At 54.5% G+C, this 12,986-nt stretch overlaps 2 protein-coding genes across 2 annotated transcripts; one reads left to right on the top strand and one right to left on the bottom strand.

Annotated features, from left to right (window-relative positions):
- Nucleotides 1-944: 944 nt before the first annotated feature.
- COCSUDRAFT_30249 (COP-II coat subunit) lies at nucleotides 945-10,245 on the top strand (the record flags this gene model as incomplete). The annotated part of the gene is made up of 16 exons (XM_005645566.1): nucleotides 945-1,108; nucleotides 2,461-2,683; nucleotides 2,943-3,103; nucleotides 3,416-3,566; nucleotides 3,968-4,180; nucleotides 4,528-4,656; nucleotides 4,964-5,063; nucleotides 5,291-5,438; nucleotides 5,739-6,009; nucleotides 6,429-6,574; nucleotides 6,924-7,071; nucleotides 7,998-8,124; nucleotides 8,478-8,658; nucleotides 8,973-9,078; nucleotides 9,454-9,640; nucleotides 10,130-10,245. The coding sequence occupies 16 exons, from the start codon at nucleotides 945-947 to the stop codon at nucleotides 10,243-10,245; spliced, it is 2,571 nt and encodes an 856-aa protein (XP_005645623.1).
- A 1,246-nt stretch (nucleotides 10,246-11,491) lies between these two features.
- Nucleotides 11,492-12,936, bottom strand: COCSUDRAFT_48268 (hypothetical protein; the record flags this gene model as incomplete). The annotated part of the gene is made up of 3 exons (XM_005645565.1): nucleotides 12,804-12,936; nucleotides 12,314-12,621; nucleotides 11,492-12,166 (listed from the first exon to the last, which is right to left on the bottom strand). Exons 1-3 carry the CDS (start codon nucleotides 12,823-12,825, stop codon nucleotides 11,492-11,494), a joined length of 1,005 nt encoding a protein of 334 aa, XP_005645622.1. The 5' UTR covers nucleotides 12,826-12,936.
- Between the last annotated feature and the right edge of the window lie 50 nt (nucleotides 12,937-12,986).

Here is a 12,986-nt window from a genome sequence, read left to right as displayed (position 1 = left end):
CTCGGAAGAAAATGCTCTTACTCTGCCCTAGCTGGCTGTCGAGGATTAAGTTGTCCTCGATGAAGACTTGATGGGTCCTTCTTTTCTGATGACACAAAGCTTGGTGGAGCTTCAGCCCGCCAGTGCAATCGCACCCCTGCGAGCGAATTTTCTCAATGCAAGTGAATACGAATCGCGTGTCACGTTACTATGAAAGCTTGCATACATAAATGGTGTGCACTGGTCAGATGCCCATTCTCCTCCAAGCTCGCCTCTGGAGACCGCGTCCCTACGCTTGCCTCCCAAAATTTGCAGCGCAAGAGCTTGCACACAAACTGCCATGCAATACGTCTGTCCAATGCACAGAGTCTGAGAAGGGCAATAAGGCGATCCGATTGATCTGATAGTAGCGTTTCCTGTCTCCTGCAAGAAACCGGATTGGGAGTGAAGGAGACTGGGTGATGAGCTCCTTGCAGTCCCATAGACAATTCTTTTGTGACGATAAGTACAGTATCGAGGTACCTCGGAATTGAATGGCTGGCATTCCACAACGAAATCAGCAACCACCAGGAATGTCAGGCAACCCTGCAGGACCACCAGGTGGGATACATCGACATTTTCTATGCTTCTTGCGAGACATACCTTGTATTTTGTAAGCAAGGAAAAGAAAAACAGTTTTCAATTTTGATGATCCACTCAACATTATATGGTCTTCAATTCTCATTAAGCACAAGACGCCCTGGATTCGGCTTTGCCTTTATTTTTGGTTAAAGCCTCGTGTGGCAGGGCTTGTGTTTCTTGAAAGATCGAATGGAAACATGCATCTTATTGCATAGTAAGGCTGTAGCCAAATAGTAGGAGCGTGCATTGTTAGCAGCATTCAATATGTGCAGAGTTCTTCAAAAAGTACCCATCAGGCCAGCCCAGCAGACTCCACGAGGAGGAACAAGTCGCCCCTCAAGATCATGGAAATTACTAAGCGCTATTCCTTGCTGTGGGGCGCAGGGTACCGGCCACCAGGCTTTCAGGGTGCACCTGGGTACGGCCCTCCAGGTGGCCAGCCTGGGCCACCCTCAGGAGCGCCTGGTGGCTATGGGCAGCCCAGTTACCCACCCTCTAACGCAGGTATGTTTCCCAGATCTCCTCTGACCTAGGTCCGCTTTGAGAGTGCGCCTGAAAGCAGCTCGCAAGAAGGCATTCTCGGAGTCTCTTCACCTGCTGGGGCTGCCAGTACACTGGAACAAGTGAATGTGGCTGGGCTGTTGTCTTCATACTTGGCTGCACAAAAGAGAGTCCTTATAGACCTTTGATTGAGGCAGTACTTCTGTGCTGTGCAGGTTCGTATCCGTCAGGGCCAGGGCAGCAGCAGCCTGGCTTTGTGAGGCCGGGGGGCGCGATTCCAGGGGGAGTCAGGAGCACGGGTCCCCCAGGAGTCTCAGCTCCCATGCAGCAGCCCGGCGCTATGGGAATGCGTCCACCGGGCCCAATGCCAGGTGCCTTGCCATCCCTGTCAAGCTTCTGTCGCAGCAAGCACGCCTGGAAGGGCATTCATCACGGGCAATACAAAAGTGCAGAGTGTCAGGTTGACAGTGGTGTCAAGCTGTCTGCTCATGGCACAGCTTGAGAGCAGGGCTTGTGCTGCAGGCATGCGACCCCCTGGGCCGTCCACGGGCAACGGACCAGGCCCCACAAGCAACGGCGTCGCCAGGCCTCCCGGCATGCGGCCGCCGTTTCCTGGAGGCGCACCCCCCGGTCAGCCCCAGCTGCCGGGAGGACCACGACCATCAATGCCGCCGGGGGGCATGCGTGGACCCCCCGGTCCGAGGGGCCCTCCCGGCTTCAGCGGCCCGCCTTCCGGCGGACCCGGCCAAGGCCGCGGCGGCGCGCCGCCGTTCGGGCAGCCGCCGCCGATGCGGCAGGGCTCTGCCGGGCCCCCGCAGTTTGGTGGTCAAGGACCCCCCGGTATGGGGGCCCCAGGCATGCCAGGAGGCGGTCCCCCGCCCTTGCAGCGCGCACCGCCATCCTTCGGCGGTGGCTTGGGTGCGATAGCAATGCCTTCACCGATCTTCCTGCGTCAAATGCACCTGAAGGGCAGATCCTCAACGTTCCTGCTCACTGGATCGCACAAACTGAGGCGGTGATACAAGCTCCAAATGATGGTTTGAGGCTTATGCTTGCAGGGGATGGGCCTGGCACCCCGGGGCCGGCTGCGGCCTACAACACTATCGCGCCCCCTGGCTACAGCCCTGCCACCCAATCGGTGTGCATCCTCAACTCTTCAGAAGATCTACCTCACAGCGTATTCACATGCGCAGTGCCCAGTGATTGTTCAGGAGGCACAGCGCTCTCATCAGCTCTGGCATGTCTGCTTCGGTGGCATCTGTGCCTATGGCCGCCCAGCCGTGCGAGAATCAAGGCCAGCTTGGTGCCTCATGCTCGTAGAAGATTGCAAAATTACATAGTCACAACCGACTTCTCAAGGGCATTGCTGTGGCTGCAGAGCGTGCTGGACCAGTTTGATTCGCTGACGCTGGGGCCGGGGGCGCCGGGGCAGCAGCAGGATCCCATGCAGAGCCCGGCCTACTACCCGCGGCCGACCGGTGAGGAGGCCGCTGCCGCGCGCGCACCCCTGCCGCCGGCCCACCCTGGCAACTGCGACGCGCGCTTCATGCGGCCCACCGTCAACGCCGTACCCAACCAGCAGGTGACACAGAAATCTTTACTGTACTATGCCGCTTGAGGGCGCCACGTGAAGCAGACGACAAAACGTGAAGCACAAGTTCTGCACCCAGGAGTGGCAGTATCTCAGAGGCCTAAATTGGCAGGCGTTGATCCGGACTGCAGCCTCGATCACCCACGAAATATCTTTCTTCGTCGCCGATGTGCAGGAGAAATTCCTAATTAACCCTGTGGGTCGTGGTGAGGGAGGACACTGTCTGAAAGCATGATGCATGTGCGCGCAGGCGATGCGAGCGCGATTCCAGCTGCCCACTGGGCTGATCGTGCACCCGATGGCCGATCCGCAAGATCTGCCAGTCATCGGACTCGACGCGGGCGGCATTGTGCGCTGCCGGCGCTGCCGCACCTACATCAACCCCTTCGTTACCTGGACTGACAGCGGCAGGTGCGCGCACATGCCGCTGTGCTCCCCACCTTGCACTCCGTCTGACCATTGGCATTCAAGCGCATGCGCATGACAGCGAACCATGTTTGGTTTCATAGACTTTCTCATGCTTTGTCTTTCTGTCAGTTGACGGCATGCTGCAGAAAGCCAAACATGATGCATTTGCATCTGTCAAGCGGTTGTTGACAAGCGGTGGATGTCTGAAGCGGACAATTGAATTTGAAGAGGAAGTAAAACCTGCCAGAGGTTCTCGGCGGACTCTCTGCTATGCGGCAGCGAGCATGTGTCTCAACGATGCATGCATGTGGGCAGGCGCTTCCAGTGCAACGTGTGCGGCATGTTTACGGATGTTCCGATGGACTATTTCTGCGCGCTCGACCAGAATGGCCAGAGGCACGACATTGCCCAGCACCCCGAGCTAACGCAGGGCTCTGTTGAGTACCTGGCGCCACAGGAGTACATGGTGCGCCATTTGCTGTTTTCCGTTCAGGTTGCAGATGATAAGAACGGTACAATCTGGATTGACATTGAAAGCATTCTTCTGAAGGCATTGACTTTGTCCATCACCCCATCGTTTCTTTCTTCTGTCTAAAGCGCCTGATGGGACTGGTTGGGCCCATTCCTGCTGCATCAATTGTAGCTATCCCGACCAATGCAAGTATACTGTGACGGGCGTCCCTTCTCCATCCACGTGCTGCGCGGCCTCATAGAGTGATGTGGATCACCTGAGGATACCAATTCACCGTCATGGTGCAGCTCCCATGAGTAAAAGGCTCTGCATCCGTAAAGACCCAGCCCCGCTGAGACATCCGCTGCCAATTAGAAACCCCAGTTGTGATTCAAATCTGTGGCGGTGATGCGCAGGTGCGGCCGCCGATGCCGCCGCGATTCTTCTTCGTGATAGACGTGTCGACTCAGGCGGTACAGTCGGGATCGCTGCCGGTGGTGTGCCAGGCGATCAAGGACAGCCTGGACAGCCTGCCCGGCAGCAGCCGCACCCAGATCGGCTTCCTCACCTTTGACTCCTCCCTCCACTTCTACAACCTCAAGTCCAGCCTCTCCCAGCCCCAGATGCTGGTGCGCAGCCCTCGCATGCTGTCACAAATGGCCAACAGTACAAAATTTGAAGCCCTTGTGGATCCAAATTTTCAGATGGCGGCTGTCATAAGGGCGGCTGGATGCATGCATGGGCAGCACTTGAGAGTTGAGGACTTTATCTTGAAGTGTAAGGGTTGCGAAATTTGAGGTATGGATTGCTGTCTGCTTCGCTCGCTGTACTTTCAGTTTTGGCAAGCAGTTTGGTTGGCAAGGCTAAACATGCAGCTCTCCAATCAACTTGACAAGGACGAGGATGGTTGCGTACCTATTCAGTCGCAATTGCTGTAATTATACTCAGCACTGTAGCAAATTTCACTTGTTTGCAGGTTGTGGCGGAGATAGAGGAGCCCTTCCTGCCGCTGCCGGATGATCTGGTGGTGAATCTGCATGAGAGCCGTGCTGTAGTGGAAGCTCTTCTCGACTCCCTCCCCCAGATGTTTGCCAGCAACATGGTGGTACGATTTCCCGCCCCTTCCTGACTTGCCACCAGGGGGTGCTGAAGACTACGGGGGACAAATCACCATACGAAACCCGCTGGGTAGTGGCAACGGGGGGTAGTCCTTAATACCCCCTGGTGCCACAGCTGTTCGAGGCTGCCTAATCAATTGGACGCCAGTGAAACCCCAGTTTTGAGGCCAGTGTGAGGGAAAATCGGAGTTGGGATGCTGCTTGGGCCACTGATGACCGGAAGTGGCTCGCTGTGGATCCACGGTTCTCACTAAGACTGACTCATTTGCTGAGTGGAGTCTTGACCTGTTGCAGGTGGAGAGTGCTATGGGCCCTGCGCTTCAGGCGGCGTTCCTGGCCATGCAGGACTTTGGGGGCAAGATGCTGCTCTTCCAGAGCGCCGTGCCCTCCCTTGGTATGACCCTGCAGCCCCCTCCATGCCATGATGACTCATGGGCACAAACGTGTACCACACAAATGCATGCATGCGCCATTCTCAGCTCTTCTCACAACCTGTATATATCACGCAAAAGGCAGTGCCTACATCTCCCTGCAAACCAGCCAAGTATCATCAGCTGCCTCAACATTGCGACTGCGCATTATCGCCTCCACGATGCTCAGGGCCAAGGCTGGCAAGTGCAGGCCTGGGCAAGATAAAGAACCGGGACAATGCTGCGCTGTGGGGCACGGACTCGGAGCACAAGCTGCGCAACCCGGACGACCCCTTCTACAAGAAGTTTGCCGCCGAGTGCTCCCGCGTCCAGATCGCAGTCGACGTCTTCGTGCTTGGGTGCGCATGCATGCAAGACCACCTTGCTCCTCAAATGGGTCAAATGGTCCCTCAAAATGGGACCGTCTTAAATACCTGCTTCAGCGTTAATTTGCACAGTGCCAGTCTTAAAATCGGAGCCAGCAGAGTGGGGAACAAGCATGCAAGGCCCAATATATTGGTAGTTGCTGATATCTAGGGGGTGTTTCCACCCACGTTTCAAGGTTAAGCTGCATTTAGGGTTGGATCTGCGCCGCGGCTTGCCACACTGCTGGTCACCAAGTTTTCAAAAAGCCAACCAGTGTGACTGTGCGACTGCAGGGCGGCGAGCGGGCAGGGGATGCCGGCGGTGTACATGGACCTGGCATCGCTGGCGACGCTGCCCAAGTACACCTGCGGCCAGCTCTATTCTCTGCCGGCCTTCAGCGCCAAGCGCGACGGCCCCAAGCTGGCGCATGACGTGCGGCACAACCTGTCGCGGCCGACGGCTTGGGAGGCCGTCATGCGCATCCGCTGCTCCAAGGGCCTGCGCATCTCCTCCTTCCACGGCCACTTCTTCATCCGCTCCTCCGACCTGCTCGCCCTGCCGCAGGTGACCCTTTCTCACCCTTGTATCGTACCCCTGAGCTGTTCATTACCCCCTTATCAAACCCCCCCAAAAAGCCACCACGGCCTCATTTAGGTTGGTGAGGAGTGCCGCAACATAGTAGATGGTGTCTGAGAAGGCCATGGTCTGCATTCTGCCCTGCCCTGCCACAGGCGAGCATCTTCACATGTTCATATTTTGATGCATTTCCTCTCTCTTGCTTGGGCCCTGCATCAGGAAGTCAGGATTGTACTACTTTTCCCGGTCAAGTTTTCAACTCTTTATCCCATTTATCACTTGCTGCACTTCTTACTTCTTCGTTTCCCATTTCCTTTGTCTTCACTTTTCATTTTTCCATTTCTGGGTGCCTGCAGGGCGCTGAGTCGGGGTGTGGTCATGACAGCGGCGTGCTTCCTCTTGCGCAGGTGGACCCAGACAAGGCATTCGCGGTGCAGATCCAGCACGACGAGTCCGTGGTGACCGGCCCCGTCGCCTACGTCCAATGCGCGCTGCTCTACACCTCCTCCAACGGGGAACGCCGCATCAGGCGCGCCATCAGTCACCTGACTCAGTAATACAATCCAACACAGTATAGAAGCCCGTAATGTGTATGAATGTGTCGACAGTCTGAGTGGCGTGCCTTGCTCTCCTGCGTTCTGTTGTGCTCTGCGCAATGAGGCAGCACCCTGCAATGTGCATGAGCTTAAGCTAAGACTGCTAAGAAATCTGAGCGCCCACTCGAGAGGCTTGAATCATTTGGAGGTCTGTTTGCTGGCCTTATGGTGGTGCAGCTGCTGCACTGAGAGGGGTACTCGGGGAGCATTGCAAATGACAATCCTCGTGAAAATTGCTTCATCCATCACAGAATTGTGCATGCATGGTTAAATTCAGCTGATGAGCATGTGCGTGGGATTGGGCAGGGTGCACACGATGGCGATGCCGGTGGTGACAGAGGTGCAGGACCTCTTCCGGGCGGTGGACGGCGGCGCCACGCTGACACTGCTCGCCAAGCTGGCAATGGAGAAGGCCTGCACCTCCAAGCTGGACGACACGCGCAACGCCATACAGGTGCTGCCCTCTTTACTCCGGCCAATCTAGAGGAGCGCCAGAGGAAATCTCTTTTACACTTGTTATGGCCTGCCCAAATGCAGATCGAGGCGCAAGAACAGCCTCTTGTGAGCGTAAAACACCACCAAATTCTACAGATAGATGAAAGTTAGGGAAAGTGAATTCCTCAAGCAAGTGCCTATGTGCGGACCACTCTACTTCCTTTTAGAGAAAGGGGTATGTGGACATCAAGACAGAGCGAGTGCCAGAAGATAGGAGAAAAGGGCTGCCTCGCAAGTGCACGTCAAGTAACAGCATGTCCAATGATCCCCCAGCCCAGGAGCACTATGTGACCATATTCCGTACATGCATACAAGTGTGGCTAGATGAGAGTAAGGGCACTCCTACAGACAGGCAGGAGCGAGGTCAGCCTCTGGCTGAACGAATAGCGGCAGTGAAGATGCAGTCCTAATCTTTGGCACAGCAGGGATAGACACAGTGTGGCTCTGCGCGGGCACAGGGGCTCTGACAATGGGGCGTGCTGACAATCCTGTTGAGTCTCACGCATGTTCCTTGAGCATGCAGAGTCCCTGTGGCATGCTCAGGGAACAAATCTGGGGCTTGCCAGGATTGCATGCGTTTCCCAAAGTGTCAAAACGGATTGCTGTATGACTTGAGGCCTTTTGCATCGCGTCGCAAGCAGCTCTCCTGTTCGAGCATTTGTCGTTCAGGCACTTCAAAGACATCTGCTGGCTGGTAAAGTGGCTACCCAAGCATGCAACATGACTCTCTGCCACACTAGGGGCTTTCAGACTTGTCGGTATTGGCCATGGAGCTCGACGAAATCCTCCTTTCTATAAAGGACAGAGGTATCCCTAATATACTAGGTAGAAATCTGCACTCTAGGGGGAAGGCGCTGATGTCATCATGCTGATGTCATGTTGCAGACAAAGCTGGTGCTGGCGCTGCGCGAGTACCGGCTGCTGCACGCGGCCGCCTCGCGCGGGACGACTCTGCCGCACAACAAGCTCATCTTCCCGCCCACCCTGCGCTACCTGCCCGTCTGGATTCTGGGTGCGTGCACGCTTCTCTTCACTTGTGCTCCCAATGCATTGACAATGCCCAAAAACTGAACACAGCTGCGGAGTTTCCCCGCCTGTATTACTTGTGGGTACATGATTATGCTGGTGCCAAGAGTACTGCCATCAGCATCCAGTACTGGGAATGCAGACTGGTAATGTAGCTTGCGCTGTCCTGGAAAAGTTCACGGCATTGAGCAGCAATTTCTGCTGAGAGGAAGAAAATGTGGCAGATAATGCTGGCTGTGGCTGGCACGTTACATGGAACGAGATCTTTGGCCTTGGACTAAGACTGTGTCCCCAGCCAGTGCTCAAAGCTCTCCTGACAACATCCGCAACATGGTGCAGGGCTGCTGAAGACGCCGGCGCTGCGCGGGAGCATGCGCGACGTGGCGACGGACGAGCGGGCGGCCTTCTGCTTCGACATCAGCTCTGCCGGGGTGGACCAGCTGCTCACGTGGGTCTACCCCTCGCTCTACCCAGTCCATGACCCCTCCGGCGACTGGGGCAAGCCCGACGCCCAGGGCAGGTGCCTTATTCCCCTCCAAAAACTTTGCAATATCTCCCTGAATGTGAGGGTCTTTGGGGAAGCCGTTGGGACATTTCCTGCGGGTTCTTCGGACTTAATAATGCCAGAACTTGGTCAATTCCAGTCCATTGGCCTGCGGCATGCAGAGGCAGGCCCATGGACTGGAAGTCAGAGGCAGGCTTTGCTGCTCTGGCCCACCAGTGGCGCTCAAGTATCATGCGCGAGGCAGTCCTTTCTCCCTACGGTAGGCCTTGCATGTACTGCAAGTCCTCTTGGCCTGACTTAGTAAGGGCTGAGAAGAGGGCGCTGCACAGGATAACCCGGCCGCTGCCGTCGCCGATGACGATGGAGGCGGTGGACAGTTCGGGGGCGTACCTGCTCGACTCCGGCCGCATCTTCGTCCTCTGGCTTGGCGCCAACGTCTCGCCCACCTTCATGTCACAGGCGATCATCTTTGCTCTATTCTCTCGCGACATCTAATGGCTGCGCGCATCTGCTTCCGCGCTCCCCTTATGCTTGCTCGAACAAGGACCCGACCTCCCTGAAACGAGCCTCTGTTGGGGTTGCTGTTATCTAGTTTGATCATTGTGGCAAACAGCCTTCTCTCCTGGGCTCGCCCTCTTGGGTGTTGAGCTTCTCAGCTATGGTGTATCGAATGCTGCTGCTGCAGTAGCAACGGCAGATGACCAATTCACTGGAATCTCCCAAGTTGTACCTGGCAAGGTTTGGGAAGAGAGTTCCCGCTTGTGCATGGTGCCAGTCTCATCCATAAACTGCAGGTAACCTTTGGCGTAGGGTTTGACCCTTAAATTATTGACCCTGCAGGTGTTTGAGGTGGATGCCTCACGCGGCCAGCCGGACGGCTTCTCGCTGCAGGTGGAGCCGCCGCGGCAGTCGGACCTCAGCCGCCGCATCTGCGCGCTCCTCAACGACCTGCGCGCGCACCGCAGCAACTACGCCGGCTGCTTCGTCGTCCGCCAGGGTGAGCCGCCCATCTGATGTACCCTTTTTGAACACCAAATCCTCGTTGGATGTGTTGGTGGACACTGAACCTTGCAAAGAGATTGTTCAAAAGGAATTCGGTTTGCGGCAGCTGCAGCCTTGAGTGCCTGCCATGTATATTTTGTTGGTCAGTAATTTCTGACACTGAAACCGCCAAATTGAGAGCAAAAACAGGGTCTGATGCCTGTGGAATAAAAATGTCTCAACCAACAAGCTAGGTTCAGTGCCGCGCCAGACCCACTTCAGTTCCCCTTCGTTTTCTTTCTATGATGGCCTGTTGTTCTATCCTCTATCTGTCCTTCGTTAAAGAAATTTAGGGGGATGCTCAAGTGGGACTGGCACACAATTTCAGAATCATCACAGGAGGGTGGCCAGAAGGAGGGAGCAGAAAGAAGAGATGCTTGGATTGTTGTGTCAGGGGTGCTGACGTGATAAATCGGCGCTAAGAGGACATGTTTGTGTTGTGCAGGCACACAGCCGGAGGCGCACGTGCTGCCCTGGTTTGTGGAGGACAGGACGCAGATCTCACAGTCCTACCAGGAGTTTGCCGCCATGCTGCAGAAGTCTGTCATGGCCAAGTCGTGACCTGCCCTTTTGCTCTAACAGCGTCGTTGCTGTGACAGTAGTTTGGGGCTGTCAAGGCATCTGCATTGACAGCAGCGTGAGGCCTGGGAAGCTGGCTCCTTGGGGTCTTTCCTCCTCAAATTGAGAAGGCCGGCTAGGATCACTCCTTGGTCCTCCGCGCCTAGGAGTGCTTTGCGGATTGGACAAACCGGTGTGGCAGAGCAAATGTTTGGACTTTTGTGGGGGACACGGAATAATGTCAAGGACCAAAAGGATAGGTCATGTGTTGCGATGAGCAGTGGTGAGTTCTGCATCCATTTACTTGAGTGTCAGTTTACAAAGTGGCATTTCTAGCACACCAGAGTGTTTGCAGTATTCTGAAGTCCGCAGTGTGGTATAACTGGTAGGCTAGGAGAAATACCAGCGATCGAACACAGTGGTTGTGATACTCATCTCCGAGAGTCATGAGTCATCGAAAGAATTGGAACCCTGCAGGCTGACAAGAAAGCAATTCATGGTTCTGCATGCACACGCGTGTGCTGGCGAATGCATATGCCTTGCACCACGGATGATGGAGACAGTCATCTTCATGAATAGCAATACTTGCACAAACTGGTTTGTGCCATCCAGGGCACAGCAATGGAATTCATTCCCAGCGTCATGCTATTGACTGCAAGTACTTTCACTTCAATTGGCCACAATAGCTGCTGACTCGGGTCTCTTAAGAGAGGCTCCTGCATAGAAGTATTGCCTACAAGTCTGGAATGCCAGAATCATTTGCTCATTTGTATTGTCCCACCCCAAGGTACATACTTCGTACTTCAACGAGTCCAGCTTGCTTCTCTTAGGTAATCTCGAATAATAAAAGCAAGGCCTTGAGCTTCAACAACAACATTGCCACCCTTGCATTGGAAAAGGTCTGGTTGCAGACTGCTGCCTCGTCTCCATCATCATTTCAGAAAGATGACAGGAACATGCAGTTAGACGTTCCAGAATACTGTGTCTGCAATAAAATGCCTCATGTTTCAGACATGAAGGAAGGTGCTCTCGCAGCGCAATCACTGTACACAAGAATGCTCTTGTACTGCAATGCCAGAGCTCTCTCCTTATCTGGATCCTGAAGTACAGAAAGCGCAAAAACATAGTGTACTGGCGAGATGCTGTTTAACGGCATCATGGGGAGTAAACTAGGAAAAGAAGGTTCTCCTAGGTTACTCCCCCTGACGGCATCTGCCTTGAGCAATTCAGTCCCCCTCCCATCCCATGATCAGTAATGATTCACCTGCACAATGCTCTCTGCGGATTTTGCCGGCACCACAGTCATGGCTGCCGCCTGTTTCAATATGTACTCTATTGTGTAATTGTAGGTGAACATATGCTGCACCTTCTTCAGAGCTTCCTGCATCTTCCCCACATCTGCCTGCCTTATCTTCTCAGGCAGCTCTGCGAGTTTGTGGCTGCTGACAACTATTGCAAAGTCATTCCAGTCAAGCAGATTGCTGTAGGGCAGCCATGCTTCCTGCTCCCACACATAGATGGGCAGAGTTCCCAGCTGAATGGTCTCAGCCACTCGAAACGAGGTGGACCCAAAGCCCCTTGGGCAGATGGAGAAATTGCTGCTCTCCAAAATCACCGCCCAATCAGAGCTCTGGTTTAGGAAAAGGAATGACTTGCGCAGCTTCACAGCCAGCTGGTTTCGCAGGTCGTGGGTGACAGAGCCCTGGAAAGTTACGCTGATGGTTTTGCTCAGCCCCTCGGGCGTCAGTTCCTGCTTCAGGAGGGGCACAGGGACTGCTTGCAGAGGCTTGCTGCTGCCGCCTGATGAGAAGAGGACAAAGTCCAGCTCTTTGGGCACCTTCAGCGTCAGGCTAGGGTGGTTGAACGCCCTCGCCAGCTGAGAGACTGAGAAGTACTTGAAGTTCGGGTCCAGGGTATCGAGTACCTGCGACCAGCATTAATGTGAATATAATGCATGACAAGGTTGCGCTGGTTCACAGTCATAATACTGCTCACATGCTGCCACCCAGGCATGTCTTTTCAGGCGGCAAAATTGTAGATACATATAGTATATAATTGATGGAGCAATTACCTTCTGTACAACTGGTATCAAGTGAGGTGCCTTGTGTAAAACATCTGTCCAATGGATGGGCACATATATTCGCTGGCTCTGCGGACTATGCGCCACCCAATGGTCGTAGAACTGGTTCTCCAACCATGGTCCAGCGTAACCCGCATACCAGTGGCCACCCGGACGAAATTTGGCTGTCCTGGCTAGGAGATCTGCCTGATATGCGCTGGCCAAGTTCAGTGGTTCTGTTGCTACTGACGTCAGATACGCTGAGGCTGGCAAGAAAAAGACCAAATAGAAAGAAAGGATCTGGCTAGCTCCAAATATATCTGCGGAGACAAGAGAGACGGTCAGCAGATGTAGGACCAATGGGGTCATTCCTTCGGCAGTTCGGGGTATAAGTCAGGATATGACATGTCAGAAAGATCCGACAGAAAATTCGATGCAGCACTAGCACTTTACTTTCTCAAAATAGCGCAGCACCAACGCATGATGAAACAGCGTACTATACCTGAGGACAGCCTGTTGTTCATCCGACCATAGCCTTCTGGCTGATCGTAAGTCCACTTATGCCCGTGTGCCTTGCAATAATCATATCCTTCACAACGTACAGCAGTCTTGAGAATATGGGGCTTTAAATTTGCTGTTGAAACGCAAATTTCTGGCTGCGGGTTTCAGAGCACTTCCGGGTGTT

Source organism: Coccomyxa subellipsoidea, assembly GCF_000258705.1.
Source record: "Coccomyxa subellipsoidea C-169, whole genome shotgun sequence".
In the NCBI taxonomy this organism is placed as follows: domain Eukaryota; kingdom Viridiplantae; phylum Chlorophyta; class Trebouxiophyceae; family Coccomyxaceae; genus Coccomyxa; species Coccomyxa subellipsoidea.
The sequence above is the reverse complement of the archived record's forward strand: the minus strand, read 5'-3'. Positions and strand labels throughout refer to the sequence as shown.